General features: G+C 49.2%; 1 protein-coding gene across 1 annotated transcript in view; it reads right to left on the bottom strand.

Moving 5' to 3' along the window:
- Positions 1-24123: 24123 nt before the first annotated feature.
- HSPA4 (heat shock protein family A (Hsp70) member 4) overlaps positions 24124-26382 on the bottom strand; it is a 53267-nt gene continuing 51008 nt past the window's right edge. The window contains exon 19 of the mRNA XM_059417565.1: positions 24124-26331. Within this exon, the coding sequence (XP_059273548.1) occupies positions 26128-26331 (204 nt within the window). The 3' untranslated portion in view covers positions 24124-26127. The remainder of the gene's footprint in view (positions 26332-26382) is intronic.

Here is a 26382-nt window from a genome sequence, read left to right as displayed (position 1 = left end):
AAAAAAGAGAATTACAGACCAATATCTTTGATAAACATAGATGCAAAAATTCTCACCAAAATACTAGCCAATAGTATCCAACAGCACATTAAAAGGATTATTCATCATGACCAAGTGGGATTTATTCCTGGGCTACAAGGTTGGTTTAACATCCGCAAATCAATAATGTGATACAATACATTAATAAAAGAAAGAACAAGAACCATATGATACTCTCTTGGGGCGCCTGGGTGGCTCAGTGGGTTAAGCCGCTGCCTTCGGCTCGGGTCATGATCTCAGGGTCCTGGGATCGAGTCCCGCATCGGGCTCTCTGCTCGGCAGGGAGCCTGCTTCCCTCTCTCTCTCTCTCTGCCTGCCTCTCCATCTACTTGTGATTTCTCTCTGTCAAATAAATAAATAAAATCTTTAGAAAAAAAAAAAAAAGAACCATATGATACTCTCAATAGATGCTGAAAAAGCATTTGACAAAGTACTTTGTCATGATCATGTCCTGATCAAAACTCTGCAAAGTGTAGGGATAGAGGGCACATACCTCAATATCATCAAAGCCATCTATGAAAAACCCACAGCAAATATCATCCTCAATGGAGAAAAACTGAGAGCTTTTCCTCTAAGGTCAGGAACACAGCAGGGATGTCCATTATCACCACTGCTATTCAACATAGTACTAGAAGTCCTAGCCTCAACAATCAGCCAACAAAAAGAAATTAAAGGCATCCAAATTGGCAAAGAAGAAGTTAAACTATCACTCTTTGCAGATGATATGATACTTTATGTAGAAAACCCAAAAGACGCCACTCCAAATCTGCTAGAACTTGTACAGGAATTCAGTAAAGTGTCAGGATATAAAATCAATGCACAGAAATCATCAGTTGCATTTCTATACACCAGCAACAAGACAGAAGAAAGAGAAATTAAGGAGTCAGTCCCATTTAAAATTGTACCCAAAAACCATAAGATACCTAGGAACAAACCTAACCAAAGAGGCAAAGAATCTGTACTCAGAAAACCATAAAGTACTCATGAAAGAAACTGAGGAAGACACAAAGAAATAGAAAAGATGTTTTATGCTCATGGATTGGAAGAACAAATATTGGGAAAATGTCTATGCTACCTAAAGCAATATACACATTTAATGCAATCACTACCAAAATACCATCCTTTTTTTTTTTTTTTTCAAAGAAATGGAACAAATAATTCTAAAATTTATACGGAACCAGAAAAGACCTTGAATAGCCAGAGGAATGATGGAAAAGAAAGCCAAAGTTGGTGGCATCACAATTCCAGACTACAAGCTATATTACAAAGCTGTCATCATCAAGACAGTATGGTACTGGCACAAAAACAGACACATAGATCAAGGGAAGAGAATAGAGAGCCCAGAAATAGACCCTCAACTCTATGGTCAACTAATCTTCAACAAAGCAGGAAAGAATGTCCAATGGAAAAAAGACAGTCTCTTCAACAAATGGTGTTGGGAAAATTGGACAGCCATATGCAGAAAAATGAAACTGAACAATTTCCTTACACCCCACATGAAAATAAACTCAAAATGGATGAAGGACCTCAATGTGAGAAAGGAATCCATCAAAATCTTTGAGGAGAACACAGGCAGCAACCTTTTCGACCTCAGCCTCAGCAACTTCTTCCTAGAAACATCGCCAAAGGCAAGGGAAACAAGGGCAAAAATGAATTACTGGGATCTCATCAAGATCATAAGCTTTTGCACAGCAAAGGAAACAATCAACAAAACCAAAAGACAACTGACAGAATGGGAGAAGATATTTGCAAATGACATATCAGATAAAGGGCTAGTATCCAAAATCTATAAAGAACTTACCAAACTCAACCCCCAAAGAATAAATAATCCAATCAAGAAATGGGCAAAGGATATGAACAGACATTTCCACAAAGAAGACATCCAGATGGCCAACAGACACATGAAAAAGTGCTCCTCATCACTCGGCATCAGAGAAACACAATTCAAAACCAAAGTGAGACACCACCTCACACCAGTCAGAATGGCTAAAATTAACAAGTCAGGAAACGACAGATGGTGGCAAGGATGCAGAGAAAGGGGAACCCTCCTACACTGTTGGTGGGAATGCAAGCTGGTGCAGCCACTCTGGAAAACAGTATGTAGGTTCCTCAAAAACTTGAAAATAGAGCTACCCTACAACCCAGCAATCAGACTGCTGGAAATTTACCCCAAAGACAAACGTAGTGATCCGAAGGGGCATGTGCACCCGAATGCTTATAGCAGCAATGTCCACAATAGCCAAGTTATGGAAAGAACCTAGATGTCCATCAACAGATGAATGGATAAAGAAGACGTGATATATATATACAATGGAATACTATGCAGCCATCAAAAGAAATGGAATCTTGCCATTTGTGATGACATGGATGGAACTAGAGGGTATCATGCTGAGCAAAATAAGTTCATCAGAAAAATAAAATTATCATATGATCTCCCTGATATAAGGAAGTTGAAAGGCAAAGCTTGGGGCTTGGGGGGTAGGGAAGGAAAAAACGAAGCAAGATGGGATCAAGAGAGAGACAAACCATAAAAGACTCTTAATCTCACAAAACAAAGGGTTGCCAGGGGTAGGCGGGTATGGAGAGGGTGATTGGTTATGGACACTGGGGAAGGTATGTGCTATGGTGAGTGCTATGAAGTATGTAAACCTGGCACTTCATAGACCTGTACCCCTGAGGCTAATAATACATTATATGCTAATAAAAAAATTAAAAAAAAAAACTTTCTAGTGGCCACATTGAAAAAAAAAATTTTTTAGGTGAAATTAGGGATGCCTGGCTGGTTCAGTCAGGTGAGTGTGTGACTTTTTATCTCGGGGTTGTAAGTTCAAGTCCCACATCGGTGTAGAGATTACTTTAAAATAAATAAAGTCTCTTTTAAAAAGGTGAAATTGGGGCGCCTGAGTGTCTCAGTTAGTTAAGCAGCTGCCTTCTCCTCAGGTTGTAGTCTCAGAGTCCAGGGACTAAGTCCCACCTTGGGCTCCTTGCTCAGCAGGAAGCCTGTTTCTCCCTCTGCCCTACTTGTGCTGTCTTTCTCTCAAATAAATAAAAAACTTTAAAAAAAAAAAAAAAGAAAAGGTGAAGTTTTATTTTACTTAACCCAATATATCTAAAATATTATTATTTTAACATGTACCTAGTATGAAAATCATTAATAAGATAATTGATACTTTTTGTATAGTCTTCAAAATCCAGCAGGTATTTTACATTTATGGGACATCTCAATTCAGTTTAGCTTTTTCAAACACTTGAAAAAGCCACAGATGGCAAACACCTACTCTATTGAACAGCTGAGTTCTAGATCCTACGACCACCATTTTAGGCCAGACTAAAACATGAGGCCATCTGAATAATTTACTTTTTTAAGATATTTTATTTATTCGACAGAGCAAGACATACCAAGGGAGGAACACAAGCAGGGGAAGTGGGAGAGGGAGAAGCAGGCTCTCTGCTGAGCAGGGAGCCCAATGTGGGACTTCAAACCCAGGACCCTGGGATCATGACCTGAGCTGAAGGCAGATGCTTAATGACTGAGCCACCCAGGAACCCCAGTCTGGGGCTTTTTAAATGGATATTTATTTGCTAAGTGTGTACAAAGCCATCCATGAGAGAACCCACTGAGCCCTGGAACAGGAAGGACAGGAAAACAAAGAGCCCTGCACAACACTCACACCCCATACACTGCCCCAGACAAGTGAGATCCAGCCCCAAACCTGCTCTTTCTCAGCCAAACCCAGACCCTGCAGTCACCAGACCGGCATCCACCCACAAAAAAAGATGGCTGCCCTGGGTGGTTACTTAACCGGGCCCCTTGGAAGGTTGTCCCCACTTCTTAAAGGCCCCTCAAGGTAATTCCTCCCAACCAAACGCAGGAAGAATTACTGTGACATGGGGTTTTCTTCACCTTCTTGCATGTTCGGGGCCATGTAAGCTCCTCTCAGAGATGGGGCTCCAGGACATGGTACAGCCAATCCCCCTCCTCACCAACTTTAGAAGAGCAAAGACTGAATCTTCTTTCTTCCCCAGGCCCACCAGATAAAGCTGGGGAAATACAGACATACTGATCCACAAGACACAGCCCTTCCAATTCCTGCAGACCTGGCCTCTCGTGACCTCACGGAAACGGCCCAGCAACCTATGGGGAGGGAAAAAGGTCTCATTCTGGACCAGAAGAAAGAGGTTCAAAGGGGCCGAGTAACTTATCCAAAGTTAGAGAGCGTATCAGTAAAAGTGAGCAGCAGACTGGATCCCCGAGCACCCACTGCCCCTCTGCTTTCCCCCACCCGTTCCCCCTTACTCAGAGGCAGCCCCTCTAGACATGGAGAGGCTAAGGAGAGGGGTCTCAAAACGTCACCTCTAAGGTCCTGGAGCCATTCCCCTGCCAAGGCAGGCCTGTAAACGACAGCTCTCACTATCTGGTCCCACCTGCCTCTCATTCTCTCTCCCAGAAAGAGCACCTCTGGAAAGCCCAGCTATGAGCTGCAGGCTGCAGGACCTCTCCCCGCTGGCCTCTGCCTCTTGCTCCTTCTGCCTGCCCTCCTCTTCCTTCTCTTCCCTTCTCTGCTAGGAAAAGTCCTCACAGCCTTCAAGCCTCAGCCAGACCTCAGCTCAAGGGAGCCTTCTCTGACAGCCTCAGGCTGGATGACTGCTCCCCGTGCATTTCATCCTATGAACAATCCTTTTGTTGGTATCGTGTTCCGTGCCCTTCCACGCTCTGGGCTCCCCAAGGGACATAGGGAACCTGTCACCACAACAGTGCCCAACAAGCAAGTCAGCCAGCACATAGTAGGGACCTGGAAAGCGTTTATTAAAGAACCAGATGGGAAGTTCATGGTGCGTGGAGAGCCTGTGTAACCAATGTGCTGGCGGTCCCGCACCCAGTCTCAGCCCCCTCCTGCTTCTGTGGAACCCCCAGGCCTGGGGCAGCAGCTCCACTGAGGTGAAGCCCCCTACTGGAGTGACTCTCTGGGGGTCCCACCTTCCAGCTTTAGCTCTCCATCCCCTTTGCTACAACATTCAGACACAGCATCGTTCCCTCCCCACCCACACACTCCAAGTGACAGCCCCTTGGCTCTGGATGGGAGGTGTCAAACGTCACAGGTGATTTAGTTTACTCAAGAGCATAATGGGGGATTATTTATCTCTGTTCTCTAGAAAATGAAGGCCGTAGTAGATCTTGCTGATTATATGACCCTACTGAGAGGCAGAAATAATCTTGAAGGTGGCACGTTAAATCACTACTTTGTAATTTACTAAAACAAAACTAATACCCAAAGAAATGTTTTCTCCACCGTTTTATAGCAATTTCATCATTAAACTGTCTTTGATTGCAATTCATAACAATGAATAAAGAAAAGGGAAAAGGATATCTTTAGCCCAGCCAAGAAATTTATTCTTCGAAACACTAATGCTTTTCCCCATAAGCAAAAACACTGGGCATCATTTCCAGCATAGCCACAGCCCACCTAAAATGATGAGTGGGAGTCATCACGGTCACACAGCTTGAGCAAACTGCCTCATCCTCCCTCCTCCCCAGAGAAAGACATCAAGCCTTCCTGCTCACAGTCAGGCTTGGATGGCCCTCACCGGAACAGCCCAGATGAGCCAACATGGCAGTGCTCCTTGCACAGACTGCCAGAGAGCATCCACACTCTCCCACTCATCATCTTTGACCTTCACAGTCCAGGGGTGTTGCTAAAAGTCTCCTGGAAGAGGCAGGGAGCCAGCTCCAAGGTAGAGATGGGCTCTGAGAGGGTCTAATTAATACGTCATACATGTCTAGTTACCAAACTGGCCACAGTCGCAGAGAAAGGGAGGTAAGACCACTGGCCTTCTTCAGCCACAGCCCCCACATTGAAAGACCTATCTCCCAGTGCCCGGAAAACCCCTACATGTCTAGAGGCTAGTATCTACGGGTCTAGATTCCAGGACCCCAAGGTGAGCAACCCTGCAGAGCCTGGGATGGACAGACAGGAAGGAATCAGGACACTAGGCAACCCCTCTTCACTGGTAGATCCCTCCTCACTTCAACACTCTCCTGGGTCACCTCCTTCACACCTCTGGCTTCTATGACCGCATGACTCTCAAGTACCTGAGTCCAGCCAGCTCTCTACCCCAAGAGCCAGGCTAAATTAGCCTACTGCCCCCTTGACAGTTACTCTGAGACATTTCAACAATGTTGCCAAGTCATAGACATTCAAAACTCAACCATCCTAATCCAGGCTACTGATTTCCTGGGATTCCAGGAAATCCAATGTTCCTTACGTAAGGTAGTGGCTCCTATATCCATCCTGCCACCCCATCCCCTCCCACTGGGCGAGCCACACCCCCAGGGCCACACACCTCACCTCTCCTAGTAGCACATGCCCGCCCCCTCACCAAATCCAGGAAGTTCTACTTCTTAAATGTCTCTCAGTTAAGTGCGCTTCTCTGCCTGTCCACCTCCACAGCCGTGGCCCACGCTGCCATCCTCCGACCTGGACACCAGCAGGCACCTCCCAGCTGGTTTGCTGCCTCCCATTCTGGCTCCTGGGCACTCTGTTCTCCATCAGGAGCCAGGTAAGTCACCCTCCTTAATACCTTTAACACTGGAACACCTCCGTGGTTCAGTCGGTGTGGCATACAACTCTTGGGTTCAGCTCAGGTCCTGATCTCACCAGTGTGGGATAGACCCCTGCATCAAGCTCTGTGCTCAGCATGGAGTCTGCCTGAGATTCTTTGCCTCTACCCCTCCCCTGGTGCAATATATACCTGTGTGCACGCTCTCTCTCCCAAATAAATCTTTAAATGGGGGGGGGGGGGACAAAAAACAAAAAAACCTTCAACACTACCCAGTGCTCCTACAATGAAGGCCACATTTCCCCTCCCATGAAAGTTCTGCCTGGTCTGGCTGCAGCCTGCCACCCCCCGCCCCTGCCACTAGATGCCTCTCATCACAGGGCCTGGACATTCTGTGCCCACCTCACCTGTCTCGATGGTTTTCCCTCAGGTGTCAGCTTGAGCACACATCCCCAACAGGAGGACGACTTCCCTTCCACACCTATTTTCCTCACAGCTCTCATCACAGTTTAGGGGAACACTTTCACAGGTGAGCTTATTAAATGTCTGGCCCCAGTGGAATCTACACTCCATGAAGGTAGGGACCACAGAGCCTATCCTGCTCCTTAAACCACATCCCCAGTGAGTCATTATTGTATAAATGAGTAAGAACAAGATCAGGGTTCGAATGCCATGGGCCCAGCATCTTTTCTCAAAGGAAGCATACACCCTCCACATGACAGCCCAAATGTCAGCCCCTGTGACTGCAGACTGACCCTTGACCCCCAGCTGCAAACTGACTCTTGACACCAGCCCTTTATTGCTCCCTTGAGGGAGAAAATATGATGACTTGAGGCCCCTTGTCTCCATGCTCAGAGATACACACTGCATCCTTGGGGTCCTTCTGAGGACCACCAGGTGACACCACAGGACGAGAAGCCCCTGTCTGCTCCCACCGCACATACAGCTCCCCTTCTACAATATCCTCAACGTTCTTGAGAGAAAAACATCCCCCCTCAGAACTCCCAAGAGAAACCATACACACAGGGAGAGGTGTCAGGCTCAGCCTGGCTGTGCTCAGGACCAGCAAGCACAACACCCCCAGGTGTCCATCTGCCCAGACACTGAGGCATCTCCCAGGAGAGGACTTGCACTGAGAGCAAAACGGCCAAGCATGATGAACTTGACCCGGCGACGTAGCATGGTGATGGGACATCCTCCATCCCCAAGCATTTAACCTGAGTGCAGAGGTAAAGTGGGCAATGAATCCAAGCAGAAGGACCCCTCTCCTACCAACTCCGCAGTGCTGGGGGATATCAGCAGTCAGGGTGCGCTGGCACACAGCTGACAAAAACACGAAAAAGGAACGTGTGCCTTCTTTTTACTTCTGCACAAGCTTGAGGCCACACACGCCAACCACAAGTACTCAGAAAGGTGGCTTCAGGGAGAGAGGAGAGTTCCTCCAGAACCAGATGGAGGGCCTGGTCAGAATCAGCTGGGCCCAAGGCCCCACCAGGGTCCCAAAGATGGACCTGGAGCAAAAGCAAGGAACAGGACCCAGACATAACCATGGTCCCTGACTCCCCTGTTCATGGACTTGGACTTGCAGGGCAATCCCAAAGTATCTGGGGAAATCCTGCTGGGGACCAGCTCCTGGTGAGCCCAGAGTCAAAGGAACAGGTGGGACAATGTGCCAGTCAGGGCAGAACTTAACTCCCCAGCTAGTGTATGGAATTTGTAAAATCAGAATGGTCCCCGGAGATGCTGACCTTTCAAATCTAAGTCCAGGGAGACAGGTTTATATATCATTATTAAACTGCTAAGAAAAGGTATAAACCATGAGAATATTGGACATAAATCCAACAAATGAGGCTGCAGCCCCATCAGTAATGGGGAGACTCAGACACGGGCCAGCAGCATCATGGAGTCTCGCAGACACATGGTTCCAAGTGAGCGGGGGATGGGCAAGGGCGAAAGCCTGAGCTTCCCTCCACTCAACCCCACCCAGAGCCAGCTCCAACACTCTGCCACTGGGCTTCCAGCTCAGGATGGCAGAAACACAGCCAGGGGCCTGGCAGGCGCTGCGTAAATGCCCTGAGGTCAAAGAGATGCTACTTGCAGGCAGTCTTCATGCCCACGCGCTCCATCCAAGGCACCCCAGCACAACCAGGGATGGAGAGAACCAAGCCCCCAGGAGAGCAGGCCCATCTCCTGGGGAGTGGAGTCAATGTTGGGAGGTGGAATTTGCCTGCTGGGGAGTCTGGGCTGGCCCCGAACAGAGCAGCTCTACCCACTTCCTGGGGCATGGTCAAGCAGGCCTTTCACCTATTCGTCCAGACACCCCTCCTGACCAGAGGAGGGAGGCCAGGGGCATTGCAAAGAGGGAATGCTCAGAAGGGGTCCCCTCCTAGATGAGGAGGAGAGGGTACTCTGTTCCCAAATCCGTGTGGGAGCTTTGGGGGTGCCCCGATGAGGGATGGAGGGATCTCCAGGAGGGAGATGCCAGCCCTCTAGACTTTTCCTGAACTGAGGACTCACAGGACCCAGTGTCACCACAGGCCTAGAAGTGCCATTGGGGCAGAGGGGAGAGGACAGAATCCCGGTGTCCATTTGACACATGGGACAAAGGCTCTCGGACGGTGCATGAACTATCCAAGATGAGGCGGCCAGGGAGGCTCAGCCCCTCCTTCCCACCTTCTACTCAGGGAGCAGGTGCCCACCTCTGCCAGTGCTCGCCCACCTGGAGTGCGCATGCCCTGAGGGCATGTCACAGAAGGAAACTGCACACGCGCCCCCCCCTCCCCTTGCAGGCCCCCGAGCCCCAGAGGGGCAAGAGGACTGCCCGTCCCAGCATGACCGCAGGTGTCCTGTCATGAAGGATCACCTCTGTGATGACTCCAGGGTGGGGAAGGAGGAGCCTGTCTTCTGCCCCCAGCCCTCACTCTATCTCCACCACTCATGCCCAAGACACCCCTCTGTGGCAACACAGCTGAGGCTAAGCTTAGTCTGACAAGGAAAAACCCTCTTTTATTTTATAAATGACTTTCCTTGGAGAACACAAGAAATGGAAACAGAACAGGAGAGTTAAAATAACTTGAGTAGAGGCGCCTGGGTGGCTCAGTCAACAAAGTGTCATGATCCCAGGGTCCTGGGATCGAGCCCTGCATGGGGCTCCCTGTTCAGCCAGAAGCTTCCTTCTCCCTCTCTCTCTGCCGCCCCCCCCCCATTGTCTCTCTCGCTAATAAATGAAAAAAATCTTTCTTAAAAAGATTATTTTTAAAAAGCTGGAATAATTTGTACCTAGGAACGTCAGTGTGGCCTGAACAAAGATGAGGTTCTGAAATGGTTCTCTTTCCCCTGAGGGCCCAGCTCTGCCATCCCCTGTGTTGGTCTGGGTACAGCCAGGTCATGTGACATGCATTTACTGGGCCCCCATGACACCATGGATGTGTCATAGGGCCTGGAGTGCAGGCAGGATGGAGTGAGACACAATGGCCTCCTGGAGTTTATGGTCTTACGACACCAAGAAACAAGGTAGGTATAGACTGTGGTAATCACCATCTACTGTTCTCAGTATTTAAGTCATCTAATCCTGTAATGAACGTTTTATTATTACTTCCATTTTGCACAGACACACAGAGAGTTAACCAACTCTTTCAAGGTTACCCCGCTAATAAATTGGAGATCAAGAACAACAGCACAGCTGTGTCTTGTTCTAAGCCCTCTTTCTCAACCCCCTCACTCTGCACCTCCTATGAAAGGAACAAAAACTGGACAATGGGAAAGAACAATGGGCAGAAGCCTTTTATACCTAGGGAAACCAAGGGCAGCCTTTCTCAGGAGGGACAGAAAACAGAAGTAAGCAAGTAAGGGAGCCACAGAGTCATGGGAGCCCCCGAGGAGCAGCCTCCCAGGCAGCAGAAAGTTTGACACAAAGCCCCAGATGCAAAACCAAGTAACAGTGGCATCCGGAAATGCAAGGAAGGCTGGAGCAGCCAAGTGCTGGGCAGAAGGAGGCAGTGGGAATGGAGGAGGCTGGAGAGGAGGCCAGGCCCAGATCTCCCTGGCAAAGAGGGAGGGTTTGCATATCTTGATGAGCACTGCAGAATACAGTCAACTGCTGAACCTCTATATCATACACACGAATGTAACATAATACTGTATGTTAACTCCACTGGAAATTTAAAAAAAAAAAAAAAAAAAAAAAAAAAAGAAGGGAGCATCTGATTGAAAGGACACAAAAAATCCTCAGGATGCCCTGAGCCAAGGCACTGAAATGCTCAGATTGATTCTGGTGGGAGGTGGGCAGGGCTGGGACCGTGGACACGGACTCTCCATTTCCTCACCTGCAGTTGGGGCCTTGGCATGTTACAGGGACTTTGGGGAGGTCACATCAGATAAAGCCTTACTGCTGATGGAAAACAAAGTTCTCGTGCACCCTCGTGGGGTGCCATACATCTGGAGGTTCACAGGCAGGGTGGGGGATGGGGAAGTCAGAGACCCAGCGGCCCGGGAGGGCGCCTCTGAACCCAGGGGGCACGCAACCAGGCCCAAGGTCCCTACCAGGCTGCCTCTCCAGCCACCCATTTCCCACTCAGGCAGAAAAAAAAAAATCTTTTCCCTTCCAGACCGGCCACACTCCACAGTTCTGTTCCCTGAGAGCCAAGTTTAGTGGTAAGATGAGAAATACGGAGGCAGGCTCATCTCTGGGAAATAAGAGGTGAAATTTTGTCCTCAGCTCATCCCCACTGGCTGTGCCACACACGGCCAACAATTCTCTCCTCACTCACCCCTCCACAGGCACTGGGGCATTCAATATGCACAACCATCCTCGTAGGGAGGCAAGGTTCTTTCGCCCATTCTGCAGATGAGAGAGGAGCCCCAGAGAGGGTAAGTCCCTCCCCAAGGTCACACAGGTGCTAGAGGCAGGACTGTAACCAGTCCCCATCTGACAGCACAGTCTACATTGTTTATGGCTCACCAAAACCAGCTTTTTACCACAGAGAGCTGGACTGGCATGGGGGAGGGGGGGAGTACCTCACGGTGAATGCCAATATGGCTCATTTAACCTGATGGATCAGAACAGTTAACATTTACTGAGGGCTTGCCAGGTGCCAGGCGCCGTGCTAAGCCCTCCACACACACCACCCTGTTTCATCTTCAAGGGGAGATTCTAGAGTTACCCTGATGTCACAAATCAGCAAGCAGAGTTCAGAGAAGTAGGTGACGGGCTCCTGGACTGGGTCACGGAGGAACGGGCCTTTGGGCTCAGGGCTGTCTGAGCTACATGATCACTTGTGTTTGTTACCCGAAGCCCATTACCCTGAGATGCCCTGCAGCAGATGGGAGTCAGGGAGTCCTCATCAACCCCCCAGGGAGACCAAATTGGCATTTTCAGGGAAGATGAGGAAAGCTGATCTCTGGACCAGACTAAAAGGAGCTGACTTTGGGGGGCGGGGCGCCTGGGTGGCTCAGCCACTTAAGCGGCTGCCTTTGGCTCAGGTCATAATCCTAAGGTCCTGGGATGGAGTCCTGCATTGGACTCCTTGCTCAGCAGGGAGCCTGCTTCTCTCTCTGCCTGCCGCACCCCTGCTCATGCTCACTCTCTCTCTCTAAATAAACAAAAATAAAAGCTGCCAACTTGGGATATGTGCTCCCCAAAGGAACCGCTCTACTTTCAGCTCTTCAAGGCAGGTCAACCAGATGAGCCAGGCCAAGACCAACAGACCCAAAGGAGAGGCCCCAAGCCAGGGAAGCCCTCCCCGCAAGACCATGTCAAACCCTGGAGTACAGGCTTCAGATCTGCTGGGTCCCCGTCATCCCTGTGTCCTGGGAAAGGCACAGCACATAAACAGAGAGAGGAAGCTCAGCCAGAACCTCCCCCAGGAGAAAAGGGCATCAAAGACTACCCCGTGACAGGTCCTCTTCACTGAACCGCAGCCACACACAGTCTTGCTCAACACCTCTGCCCCTCCAGCAGTTGAGGCAGGACATGTGGACCAAGAAGCAGATGAACGGAGTGGCTCAAGGACTGGGGATCCTGGACAGCCATGTGAGGAGCCATGCAGTTGAGGGACACTGCCCACACTCTCAGCCCCGGAGGCAACCCGTCATCAGCAATGCCCCCCAAAACTGCAGTGAGGAGGGAAGCCAGAGAGAGCCATGGCTGAAGTAGCTCTTTCTACCCACCGACGTCAGAGCCCTCAAGGGTTCCTGTGGACAGCTACCTGCTCCCAGCGGTTTGCTTCTGTTCTCTCCCTCCCCATCCCTGATAGGAACAGCCAACTCGTGGGTGCCCAGAACAGTACTGGGTGCCCAGAACAGTACTGGGCCCTCCCATGAATTCTGGGGAGCCCTCATACTCTCCCCGTCCCCAGCAGATAGGATGATCATCATCTCCGTGGAACAGATGAAGAAACAGAGGCACAGAAAACTTCAGGGGCCTTGCCCACATAGTGACCCTGCTCATGGGGTGGTGCAGCCGGGACCCAGCCAGGCCTGTTCAGGTCCAAAGCCTTCTACCTCGTCCCTCAGCCTCTGGGCTGCACCAAACACCTCTGTACCCCATCTCTGGAGCACCAGAGCCCCGGGCCCTTCAGGCAGTAGGAGGCCCTCACTGTCTCCTTCCTAGGGAGCTGGGGCTTCCGGCTGCTCTCCCCTCCCTCCTGCCCCGGGGTCTCCTTGAACTGCAGCCTGGGACTCAACCCTGCAGCGGTCCAGGGCACACTGCCAGGCCCCAGCCCAGACACTTGGAGCTCCCCACTGCAGTGTGGCAGTGTCGGGCTCCCCAAATGTTGTTTACTAACAAATCCCTGAGAATTCATAATAAAGTTGATGGGGCCTAACTGATGGGTCTAGGATAAAAGGGAGCCAATTACCCCACACTCTCTGCTGGGATCTTTCAACAGATGTTCGCATGTGGAAAATTATGGCTCGTGGTTGGGAATCACAGATACGATTCCAACCTTCGCTTTTATTGCCACTCGTAAATGTTAGATGCGGCGAGATGTACACTGCAAATTCACGTGTTGCCGTTGTGTCCCATGTACATGAAGCCAAGGCTCCATTTGGAGTTGGTGATGTGGTCATAACTCTGTGGTTCCAAGAAAAATACACAGAGAAACTGGCACAAAGAGGGGAAGAGGAGGTACCGCCCTGGGCTCCCCACTGGCCACCCCGGGTCCTGGAGCACAGGTCAAAGGGTGTCACCAGCCCCTGACCTCTGGAGTTTATACTTTGGTTGACTCAAACCTGGACTAGCAGATTAGGCCCTTCCCAGTCAGCCTGACCCTAGGCATATTTGTAATGTCCAAGGAGGAAGGTAGGCTCTTGAACATTTGGGTGGGACTTCCATACAGGGTTCTACCTGATTCTCTGCAATCACCTGGGCAGTGACGGGCCAGGAAACCCGCCATATCCTCAGCTCTGCTCGTGTGCCTCTCCTCACAACCATCCATGCAGTAAGTGGGAGGTCTGGTAGCACAACAGATACAGAAAAGTGAGTCTGGGAAGGTGGAACTCCCCGTCCAGAACTCTCAACAAAGTTTCTTGCTCTCCTTGCTTAAGCCCAGAAGCCCTTCCCAACAGAACAGCCCTTGGGCCTGTTTGCTGGACAAGCCCAGAAACCTTCTGCCAGCCAGCCCCATCTCTGAGCAGGTGTGTTCTGGAAGCTCCTGAGGAACCCACACAAAAAGAGGCCTCTTATGGGTTGAGCTGTGTCCCCTCAAAAAAGGAGCTCCTGGGGCGTGCAGATGGCTCAGAATCCAGCTCTTGGTTTGGGCTCAAGTCATGATCTCAGGGTTGTGAAATCGAGCCCTGCAGAGCAGTCGGCCTGAGAAGCTCCCACTCACACTTTCTCTCTCATTCTCTCACTCTCTTTCAATAAATAAATAAATATTTAAAGATTCAAGACCTAACCCCCAACCCCTGAGGAAACCTTAGTGGCCAAAAGTGTCTTTACAGTATTAATCAAGGTCCAATGAAGTCATTAGGATGGGCCCTAATCCAATGTAACCAGTGTCCTTATAAAAAGGGGGAAATACACAGAAACAGACACACACAAAGGGCAAGTGATGTGAAGACAAAGGAAATATCTTTGGGGACAGGCCCCCAAACTAAGGAACACTTGTGGCTCACAGAAGCCAGGAGAGGGCCATTCTCCCTCAGACCCTCAGAAGGAACCAACCATGGGAATGCCTTGACTTCAGAGGGCAGGCCTCCCGAATGGAAGGGTGATAAACTCCGCAGTTCGAATGCTGTGTGGTACGGTGTTACGGCAACCCCGGAAAGCAGATACACCCCCATCCCCAGGACACCATGCTGGATAGGAATACAGCCAGAAATAGGCTATCCACCGTGCTGAGGGGGCAGAGTTCTGCCCTTGGCCCATCAGATGTCCCAGGCAGAGGCAGGCTACCCTTCCCTAAGCCTCCTCCAGGCTCCAGGAAGGACATTAGCAAGGTGTTCGTGTAGCCCCATCTTTTTGATGAAGTTGGGAACTGGGCTATTTTCCAGCAAATAGGCCTGACAAGCCAAGAACATTTAATCACCACTAAACTAGCTTATGAATTAAGAAGGAAAAAACCCAGAACAACATGAAGGACACAACACCTTAGTATCCTGCCTGCCTGTTCCCCAAGAGCACAGGGTGAGAAGTAAGGACATACATCTACATTTTCGCCAGGAGGAGAAAATGGGTCCACCAAGGAAGAGACAGAGCAGGCCAAGCAGAGGAGACACGAACAAGTGGCCAAAGGCTGCTTGTGTGTCCTCTAACTCAGAACAGCAACCCTGTGTTCTGTGACACCACCACTCTGGACTGTTTTCTTGGCAAGCCAGAACAGGTGTGTTCCTCTAGCCCGCTAGCTTGAGAGAAAAACATGAGGTCACTCATTTGTCAGGAAGCCAGACAATGAGCTTGGTCACTGCAGCTAGGAGTGGGGGCTGGCATGGCCAAAGGAATCTCAGCCAAACCCATTTTTTTTTTTTTTTAGATTTTATTTATTTATTTGACAGATTGAGAGAGAAAGAGAGAGAGAGAGCAGGATCACAAGCAGAGGAAACCAGAGAGAGAGAGAAGCAGGCTCCTCACAGAGCAGGGAGCCCCATGTGGGGCTCGATCTTAGGACCCTGGGATCATAAACTGAGCCAAAGGCAGAAGCTTAACTGACTAAACTACCCAGGTGCCCCGCCAAACCCATTTTATAGCTGCACGTTAAAAATTATGTAGTCTGGTTGAACAAGGACAAGAAATGGCCAACGTATCTCCAAGTGAGTACTCCCCAGAGACCACAGGGCCAGAGCCCGACCTGGCCCCACAGTCACACAAATCACAGGCATCTTCACCAAAGTCCCTTCTACAAACCACACCCTACCCCCATCCTTATCCCCCTCACCCTCAACTCCCCCTGTTTTAAGGGAGTTGGAACTATAGAGAAAAGAAACTCCCCAAACAGATTACTCTGCGTGTGGATCAGAGGCTTCTCACTCTGAATATGTGCCTATCTTTTATTTAAAGATTTTACTTTTTTTTTTTAAGTAATCTCTATATACAGTGTGGGACTTGGACTCACAAGCCCAAGATCAAGAGTCTCACACTCTACCACTGAGCCAGCCAGTTGCACTGCCACATTTTTCTTAATATGTGAAACTGTGTTTTTCCTCTGACCACTCTCCTTCACAGCCAACCAGCTAGCTCAGGACCCGTCTCCCAGGGCTGCATGCCTCTGCTCTGGACCCACAAATGGCCACAGCTTCATGCCAGCCTCTCTGCTGCCAGCCAACCCTCCTCTCCCCTCCACACCAACAGCAGGCTCTCTCCACAATGAAATTCAGACCCAGCTGTGTCCCAGCTTGAAATTTTACCAGGGTTTCTCAACACCCTTGGGAGAGGAGCCAAAGCCCTTTTTTCTCTATGAAAGATACAAGGGTTCTAAGCCCAAGCATACTCTGGGCTAGAACCTCACGCTGCTTGCGTGGGTACCTTCCTGCTGTGTCCTGCAGGGGCGTGCCAGACGTGAGCACATGCCCTGAGTACGGGCTGGCAGTTACAGGCGTGAGACCCTCAGCCCCACTGCCCTGCATGGCCATTTGTTGTGCCTATTCAAGCGCACCACACTCAGGTGTCAACGACCCCCAGCAAAGGTCCCTGGAGCCAAGGAGTTGCAGATCTGGAGACAATCCATCTCTACACACACCCGCAGGCACAGGGGGCAAGGTGAGGAGGCATCCATCCTCCCCTTTCACCGAACCGGAGTCCAGCACAGCTTATACTCTTGCTGGGGGAGACGGGGTCTCCATGGGCTTTCCTATAATGTGACCTTGCTCACTATAACCCCATCTCTGATGGTTTATCATCGTCAACTGCAAAAGGCCCCAAACCCCTCTATAAAATAAAGAGCACATGGGATGCCTGGGTGGCTCAGTCAGTTAAGTGTCTGACTCTTGATCTCAGCTCAGGCCTTGATTTCAGTGTCCTGAGTTCAAGCCCCATGTTGGGCTCCCCGTGCAGCGTGGAGCCTACTTTAAAAAATTAAATAGAATAAGGACCCCTCCCTGGCTCAGGTGGTTAAGCATCCAACTCTTGATTTCAGCTCAGGTCATGAGCTCAAGGTTGTGGGATCGAGTCCTCGGTTAGGTTCTGCCCTGGGTGTGGAGCTTGCTTAAGATTCTTTCTCTCAATCTTTCTATATCTCTCTCTCCACCCCCCAGAAAAATAGAAAGAAAGACTGCAAAGAGGGGAAGGGGGGCATTTTATGTGACTCCACCCACCAACCCTTGGCCATTTCTTTCTGCAGATTCTCTGCCCTGAGCTTTGCACCCTGAGCTGTTTGTCAATGCCTGCTCACCCTTGGTCAAAGTGGCCCCTCGCTCTCTATTGCTTATCCTTTGTTCATCCTTTGCTTCTCTGCTCCTGGCCCACCCCAAGGGTCTGCTCCATGGTTCTGTCCGCCCTCGCCGGTCTGTTGTGAATTAACTGCTCATTTGTAGGCCCCACGAGACTAAGAGCCACATAAGGATATTTGTGAGCCCTGCTGAGGTTTGTATCCCCAGGCCAAGGCAGCACCCCATGGCTGCTGGGAGAATGTGAAGGGGAAAATAAGCCAATGAATGCAGTTCTGACTCCCGGAAGTCTGTAAGCTCCGACTCCCCTCCTGTGGTTGCCGCGGCTCCTAGGGAGCGCCCTCCAGTGGCCACTACTGGCCACTCCCAAGAGGTAAGCACATCGGAGTGACGCCAGATACACAGGGGCCATTTATTTTGTAAACTCAAATTAACAGGAAGCAATTTCATTAACAGATAGTGCTGCTTGATGAGTTCATTCCCATTCAGGGCTTATTTTTAAAGCATCTTTAAAAGCTGTGCAGAGCAGGCTAAAGAGCTGAGTCTGATATAATGGAAATTGCGTGACACTATGTCTCACCTGGGAAGAGCCATACACCAAAGCCTTTCCCATTAACTGTGAGGCCCTGTCCCCCTCACAGAGCTCCCCTCCGGGGGGAGGAGGTGGGTTGGACAGGGGTGTGCATACGTGAAGCTGGGCTTTGGAGACTGAGGGTCCAGTTCGAGAAGGGAACTCAACTCAGCAAATGCTTCTCCACCCTGAAGAAGCGCTCAGCCTGGCCAAGACAGAGACGCACGCAGAGAAGGAGATCACAGACTTACCTACTCCATGAGCCAAGGCGGTGGGATGCACCACGGAGATGAGCCAAAGACCAGTCGCCTGGAGAAGGAGGGTGTCATCACACAGGAGGGATGGCAAGTCAGCGCAAATCATTTAACCCAAAGCACTCCCAGGGTCAGGGTAAACCGGAAGTAATATGCAGAGAGACACAAAGCCCTGCCCTCAGAAGCAGCTTCAAAGAAATTTCAAACCTGACTTGGCATTTCTTAAGGAAGACTTTGCATTTTCCTCTTACTACTCCCCTCGGCTGTACCCGAATCTCTCCCTTTCCCTCTCCTACCCACAAAGCCTTCACCCCCAGTTGTTTACTTCATCAATCAGCTTCATTTATTTCCCCTTTGCCCATTACCCAGGTTCTCCTTCCTCAGAACAAAGCAATAGCATCACTTGGGAACTGTTAGAAATGCCAGTACACTGACCCGGGGGCAGATCTGCTGAATCCAAAACTCTGAGCTGGGGCCCAATGACCTGTATTTCACATGCTGCCCAGAAGAGTCAGAGGCACCTTGGAGCTACTGTTTTACCTTAAAGGGGAGCCCAGCCGCTGATCCACAGCAAGGGTCCTCCCCACCCCTCTCTCCCCTGCCGCCTAGATGCAGTCTCTTGCATCCATTCTCCTTATGAGGCATTAGAGAAACCTGGAAAACAAGCTGGCCAAGACTCAGACTCAGAGGCTGGGCAACGACAGGAGACAAGCCTCTTTAAAGGGATGGAGTTGGAGGAAAACGCTGGGCACACTCATACAGCCCGGAAGCTCGCGTCTTTCCTACCACTCAGAAGTGGGATCCCGGGGCTGAATTAGGGGTCCCGGGGCTCACCTTCAGTCCAGTCGCTCTGAATCTGCTGATCACTCTTCTGCCGCAGAGGCCCGGAATTCACATGATCATGAAAGGGCTTCCAGGTAATCTCTGCCCACAGCTCAAGACCCCCCACCCCCTACCAAGGTCTGTGTCCCTCCATTCTGGGGCCACTCATGGGATCACACAGAGTCAGGAGAAGTGGCTCAAAGCAAAAGGAATGGTGGGACCTCTGGCTCAAGGTAGGAAGGATTCATATATCACTGCAGAGACTGGGAGCAAACCCCCTTCCCCCTCCAGGGGCTAGAGCCCACGCCCCCAGGCGGAGGTCCAGGCCTCTCTCCCTTCCACCTCCCTTCAGCATTGCTAGCCTGGGTTCCTGGCAGGGAAGCAAGAACAAGAAAGAAGGTTCCTGGGACTGCTTATTCTTTGCACTGACAAGGAGGCTTCCGAAGGCAAATTACGTGCCTGGTGTTCAAAATACTTTTATCCCTCTGGTTTGTCATGTCTTCTCCAGCCACCGTCTTTGTGGTGGATGGGACTGGTGGGATCCTAATTCTACAGATGAGGTACCTGAGCCTCCCAGAGTTGAAGTTTTTCGGAGTGAGAATGCAGTGTGTGATGGGCACCACCAGGAGAGGGTTAGAATTCCCATCCCAGCCTCCTGAACCTTGCCTCGAGCAAGATCCCTAGTCCAGCATGGGCATCACAAGGCTGGCTCACTCGTGGAGATCTGCGGCCAGTCCCACGTTCTTCTGGAACGAGGGTTATCCCAAGTGGAGCGGTAGGAACCTAGAAGGTTACTAGCAAAAGTGTATAAAAGAGCCCCTGTTTTCCAGCCAGGGGCTTATGAAACCTCACCTAGTCTGCTTTGGGCTGTCTTGAACGAGGGGAGCTGGCCTTCTGTATTCTCCAAATTCTGAGCCTGCTTCAAGATTGAAGGCTTGAAGGGCTCAGACGCAAGGCAAAGGAAGAGCGATGCTGCCCTCCTGTGGTGGCCTCCATGCCACTGCTCCTCCGAGGCCACGACAGAACTAGGGGCAGGAGGCCAGCCAATTCCCACATTGCTGCTACCACAATGCCATAGTCTTGGCAATTCATTGTTGGAGGGCAGAAGCCTCATTCTATAGACATACAACATTCTGGAAGATTAGCATTCGTCCTAACGGCTGGTACGAGGATTGCCCGCTCTGTCATCCTACTGTTCTGTTCACTTTACCTGCTTAGGTCCCTTGGCCTTGGGATCCGATTTGAAGTAGAGTTCTAATGCTTTGGGGTTGTTATTCATTGAAAACCCTGAATGCCTTCTGCATTGCATGCTTCATATTGGCTGGGGGCCCTTTCGAGCTAGGCAGGGTCTACCCTTCCTGTTGTAGGAAGATAGACAGGATTGAGTTGGAGGAATTACCCCCCCTCCCCCGTCCCCCGTTCAGCCTGGGGCTCCTCTCACTCCTGCAGGGGCCTCTCCAGTTTCTGAGTCTGATCCCACACAGTTCTCCTGGCCCCACAGGAAACTCTCCTGAGTCGTAATAGTCTCCCTACTCCTGCTGCTCATCCTCAGAAATGCTTCACTGGGATTTACATCTTGGAAGGGGAGCCATTGAGATGGTTTTCCAAGCGTTTCCAGTTTTCTCTTTCCCAAGCATTTAGCCAAGTGTTAACTGAATAGATGAGTATATTTTAAAGTTTTGAGTGCAAGCAGAAAAAAAACAATGTGGTAGGTCAGGGCCTGCTAACTAGTGGTACAAAAAGTATTTGAAGTGTTCTCTGTCCCTCCATGGATCCAGGACTCCAAATACAACAGTACACCCGGTCTTTGAAGGAAATACATCCAGACAGAACCCGTGAAAATGGCCCCAACCCAACTCTATTTTTGTTGCTCGTTGTGTTTGATTCTGGGAAATCACCCTGAGGAGTTAAAAGTATATATATCCCCCCACTCTCCCTCTCTGTCCTGATAGCACGTGCCAAAAGTGGAGTGACAGGGTCAGGATGAGCTTGGCACATGCTCATGGCTATTGGACAAATCTGAAAGCAGTCTGTGCCTTGCCCATTCCTCTGTGAGTCTTCCCTGCCCTGAACCCTCAGAATCTATCCTCTTTTCTACCCTCTCTTCTTCTGTAGTGCTGTCCTACCACAACGTGGCCATGTTTGCATTTTGCCTCCTAGCCTGAGTAAGTCCCCTCGTTCATTTCTCCACCTATGACACTACTCCAAGTAGCAGTATCCAGATCACGGAGGACAAGGGCACTGAGGGTCTTGTCCCAGGCTGCTGCAGCCAGAAGCAAGAGAGAAGCACCCAGGGAAGGAATGCATGGTCAACTCCAAGACAGCATGGTCCAGAAGTAAGTGGTGGAAAGAAGTCCCATTCACATTCAGAAACTTGGGACCCAGGATGCCATGCAATCTCTCTTCTCCCCAAGCTGAGTTGTCATTCCAACTAAGCCACAGTTCTTGCAGCTTCACTGTGGGCCCAAGACCTGGCTCCTACACCCTGAAAGCACCCCCATAGTCATTGCCACTGTCCCTTCTCAAACTCCCTTGCTCCCTAACCCACCTCATGCATGATGGCTCCTCTCCGGCAACTCGGTTCCTCCCAAGTTTCCACTTGCTCTTCCTGCCATATCCCAACTCAAGTTTTCAGTCCCTAAACCAGGAAGGCACCCCAACCCCAAAGCTTCTTTCCACACCCACTGTAGCTTTGGGATCTCTCAACTCTTATCAGAATGACTTCCTAATCCTTCCCTCAGGAGACTTACACCAACCTCACACCAGCTTGTCCACGGACTCCTACACACTTGAAGTTCTACTTCTCTATCACTTCTGCTGTGCCAGGTTCAAAAGCTGGGAACCATTCTTTTAAGCAGTTTTTTCAGCATTAGGAAATTTAAAAAGGCTTATTACAGATACCTTAGAAAATGTCAACAAGCAAACATGGACAAACAGCAGTCACCCACAATTCCACCTTGGAAGGAAATCATTTCATTCTGGAACATCCATCTGATTCTGGTTTTTATGCAAATCTAGTTCATGTTCCTCCCAAACATGGGAAGCTGTGTGCATATTGTTCCTAACCTACGTTTCTCATGTAAAAATACAATATTCTTACTGTTAAAGCTACTTTTAAAAAAGGATTGAAATACATCAAGTGCACAGAAGCATTATCAAGAGCTGAAGCAAGAAAACCTCATCAAGCGGCTGTGTTATGCCACAGCCTAACTACATTCTCAGCTTCAGCAGAGGTTTTTTGTTGTTGTTGTTGTTGTTGTTATTTATTTTGGGGTACCTGGGTGGCTCAGTCGTTAAATGTCTGCCTTCAGCTCAGGTCATGATCCCAGGGTCCTGGAATTGAGCCCTACATCGAGCTCCCTGCTCAGTGGGGAGCCTGCTTCTCCCTTTGCCCCTCACCCTACTTGTGTTCCCTCTCTCAGCTGTGTTCTGTCAAATAAATAAATAAAATCTTCAAAAAAAGAGATTTCTTTGACAGAGAGAGAGCCCAAAAGCAGGCAAAGCAGCAGGCAGAAGGTGGCTCTGCACTGAGCAGAGAGCCCGACAAGGGGCTGGATCCCAGGAACCTGGGATCATGACCTGAGCAGCAGACACTTAACCTTAACTGACTGAGCCACCCAAGAGCCCAGGAGAGTTCTTATTTTCAAATCTTTCCTGTTTCTTCAGTACCAGGACCTACCATTTCCCCGTGTTTGGCTCATTCCCTCAAACATGGATTATTTGTAATGTCCTGCTACCTCTAGCTTCTCCCAGGCCCAACTCATTCTACACACATCACATGGGCATCCCTAAAACACTGTCACTCTCAGGCTAAAAGATCTATAGCCCCCAGGGCTCCAACACCAGAACCTTCAAGTCTCAGCCCCTCCACTTTCACCCATACCTCTATAAAAGACACTTCAGATGCTTGGGGAAAAAAAAAAATCTCAAAGGCCAATGGTCTAATACCTCTCCATGAGTCCTCACCAACCCCACTGAGCTCTGAAGCTCTTCACATCAAGCTGAAGCTGCCACACCACAAAACCTTCACACCAACCTGGGCTTCACCTCCAACACCTTCTTCCTCTATGACATGCAGGGAACTGGCTCCTCTCTTCAGTAAATAGAACTCTTACTCTCTTTCCATGTGATCCCAACACCCCTGTTGTTCTGGATGACTGATAGCTGGTCCCAGGCTGCCCACTTAATTCACCACATGCTCACTCCTTTCCCAAGGTCAGAACCCAAGACAAAGCCAACCTTGCTGCAGACACATTTGTTGAAGGTGGCTGATCCAAGCCCTAATGGTGGGCCCTGCCAGGTCAGCTACTCCTAACACATAGCACCAGGACTATTAAGTGGCAGGGCTCCAGGAATTAAAATCCCACACAGTTCCCCATGTAGGCCCTAGGCCTATTGTAGTTAGGCCTCTTCTAATGGCTTCATCCCCTTTCAACACTCATTACTATCCCACATTCACACCCAGACAGATTTGTGCATGCACACACACAAGCACACATACATGCTACACACCCAATGGTGACAAGTGTTACTAGCATATTCCAGGCCATGGCGTTCTTCAAAGGGGCAGGCATCAATCCTGGCAATGGTCCTCTATGGACCATAACCCACCTTCTGCTTTTGTCAAAACCCTCAAAAGGATAGACAATACAAGAGATGGATTCCTACATACCAGAGAACTGGGCCAACAGTCAACATGGGAGAATTCTGAGTACAGAAAAAGAACAACTTCTTGCCAGCTGTTAACAAATGATTTTTTTTTTTTTAAGATTTTATTTGACAGAGGGAGACAGCTAAGAGAAGAAACACCAGCAGGGGATGTGGGAGAAGCAGGCTTCCCACTGAGCAGGGAGCCCGATGTGGGGCTCAATCCCAGAATCTATGACCTACGCTGAAGGCAGATGCTTAATGACTGAGCCACCCAGGGGCCCCAACAAGAGGAGTTTATTTAATAGGACTCCTGCCTCTGTAGTTTTCATTGAAGGCGCACGTGCACACGTACGTACACACGTACACACACACACACACACACACTTCATTAGAAAATTAAGGAAACCATTCCTGAGTATAAGACAGGTTTCTTTTATTAATTTTTCCTAAACTCGTCTATTTAAAGTTTCTCTTGGTGTAAGAATGTGACCTGGAGCTTGAACAAACCAATTTGGATAATGCAACCTGGATAAATGCTTGACTGCAAACAGTCGTCAATTATCACACTCTCTCTGGCCTGGCCTCCAAGTAAATCCAATTGGTCTTAAAGCCGGTCTAACAGAGACCAAGCAGACCACACCATCTTATTTCTAGTTTAAATTTTAAACTTCCGATTTCACCCCCATCCCAACACCCACACCCTCCCCCACACAACAAGTTTTCTTAGAAGAAATGGCCATTGTGGACTGAGTCATTTGCATAAGAATTGGCTTAATCCTGCAGCCAGCACACCAAAGTAGCTCCTGGCCTCACTGCAGGCCAGCTGAAACTCAAAGCAGGACAGGTACAGAATGGATAGAGCCTCTAAGGACAAGGACAAGTCCTGGTGCTACAAGGCTTCCGTGCAAGCTCACGCACCAACATAAGTACACTTCCACCTTCCTCCTCTGAGTGCTTCTCTATAGCACTTCAGAACCTGGTAACACTCCAAAATTTTTTAGTGCAGAGATGGACAGAAACTTAGTTCTAAGTAGGCAAAGATCTTATTTCTAACACAGCCCAAAATTAACAGAGAAGTACTCTGTTACACAGATAACAATTATTACAAAGATCCAAAATGTAACCAACAAAGCTTTTAACAGTTTCTAAGGCAGGTACCAGCTATGGCCTCTAATACAGGCTTCCCTTGGAGTTTCCAAAATGCTTCCCTCCTATCAACACGGCCATGAAGGGCAGTCACAGGGAATGCTCTGGTGCACCTGACACCAGCCACACAATAAGAATGTGGTGCTGCTCAAGTCAGACACCGTGCTACTTTAACACTAATTTCAGACTCCTCCAGTACAGTCCAGTGTATCTTAGGGTTTGGGTTTTTTTTCTGTCAGCTGTTTAACACATAAATTGGCAGGTTCATGGCAGGTATTAACACTTAACATACAAATGAATGTGAATGAGCTAAAAAGAACTTTTAACTCTTGTCTTAGGACTTCAAGCTATACTTCAAATTTACACATAACTTCTCTCACCTGAATGAGCAGGCCAGGATACAAATCTTTACACCATAGTTAACAAGAATCAGGTCCTCCGCTCAATTTACCACACCTATATCCAAAAGTACATCTATCCAATTCTAACTTTCCAAAGCGAAAAAGTATTCAGACTTGATGTTTGGGGTATTTGTGCACACACTTCCAGGAACATACTATCTCAGAAGAGCTTCCAGGTCCAAAATCCTCTGTTATCAACTTGCTGCAGGTGAAGGGGTCTATTTTCCCAAGAGCAGCACATGGCATTTCTAAGAGGATCTCCTTCATTGGTGGAGGGGGAGGTAGGGGTGAGAGTCTATGTAAGTGGAGCAACAGCGCAGTGTGAAGGAGCTCAGCAATCACCCCTCATGTTCTGGGATGTTAAGTTAATCCGGGCCATGCCACGCTCTAGCCCTCGGAAAGAGGCGACCCCAGCCCCATCCCCACACCAGGCAGGGGAGCCTTCATGGCAATCTCCACATCAGACTTTTGAAGCACAATCTCTAGAGTTCCTGCCACAGAGGTCACAATGAAAAGTCTGCTTGACAGGTAGTTAGAGCCTTTGCTTATTATAGCTTAGCTTTCCAAAACAAACTTATCCTTGTGTAAGCATGATTAAACACAAAAGGAGTGAAGCAGAAGCTCGGTAAGACTAACTGGGCTTCTAAATAGTACCATTATGAAAAAGATACAATGCACTTAATTTCTGTATCTAACATATTTAGAAGTCAAAATGCTCCATACATTACCTATATCCCCTCCCACGAAATCCCCTAAAAACTGACTAAGAAATCTCCAGTACTTGATTGCTCTAGTTGATATTTAGAACAAAGTTGACAACTTAAAGCTTTATAATAGTCTGTTTTAATATAAACAATTGTTGGAATCAATCAATGTCCATTTCAGGAAGCTTCTTGTCTGAATCCGAAGGCACAGATGTGTCTGTACCCTCTTCAGCAGCCTGAGGGCCTGAGCTGTCTCCTTGTCCATCCACTGGTCCATTCTGCTCTGCATTTTTTTGCTCTTCTTTTGGAGGTTCCACTTTGGGTTTGGGCTTTGAAATTATAGGGCTACAGATACTCATCAGCTCCTAGAATGCAGAGGAGAGGAAACTGTAGGTTCTTAAAAATGACAAATTTTA

The sequence above is a fragment of the Mustela nigripes genome, chromosome 12 (genome assembly GCF_022355385.1).
Source record: "Mustela nigripes isolate SB6536 chromosome 12, MUSNIG.SB6536, whole genome shotgun sequence".
In the NCBI taxonomy this organism is placed as follows: Eukaryota; Metazoa; Chordata; class Mammalia; order Carnivora; family Mustelidae; genus Mustela; species Mustela nigripes.
The sequence above is the reverse complement of the archived record's forward strand: the minus strand, read 5'-3'. Positions and strand labels throughout refer to the sequence as shown.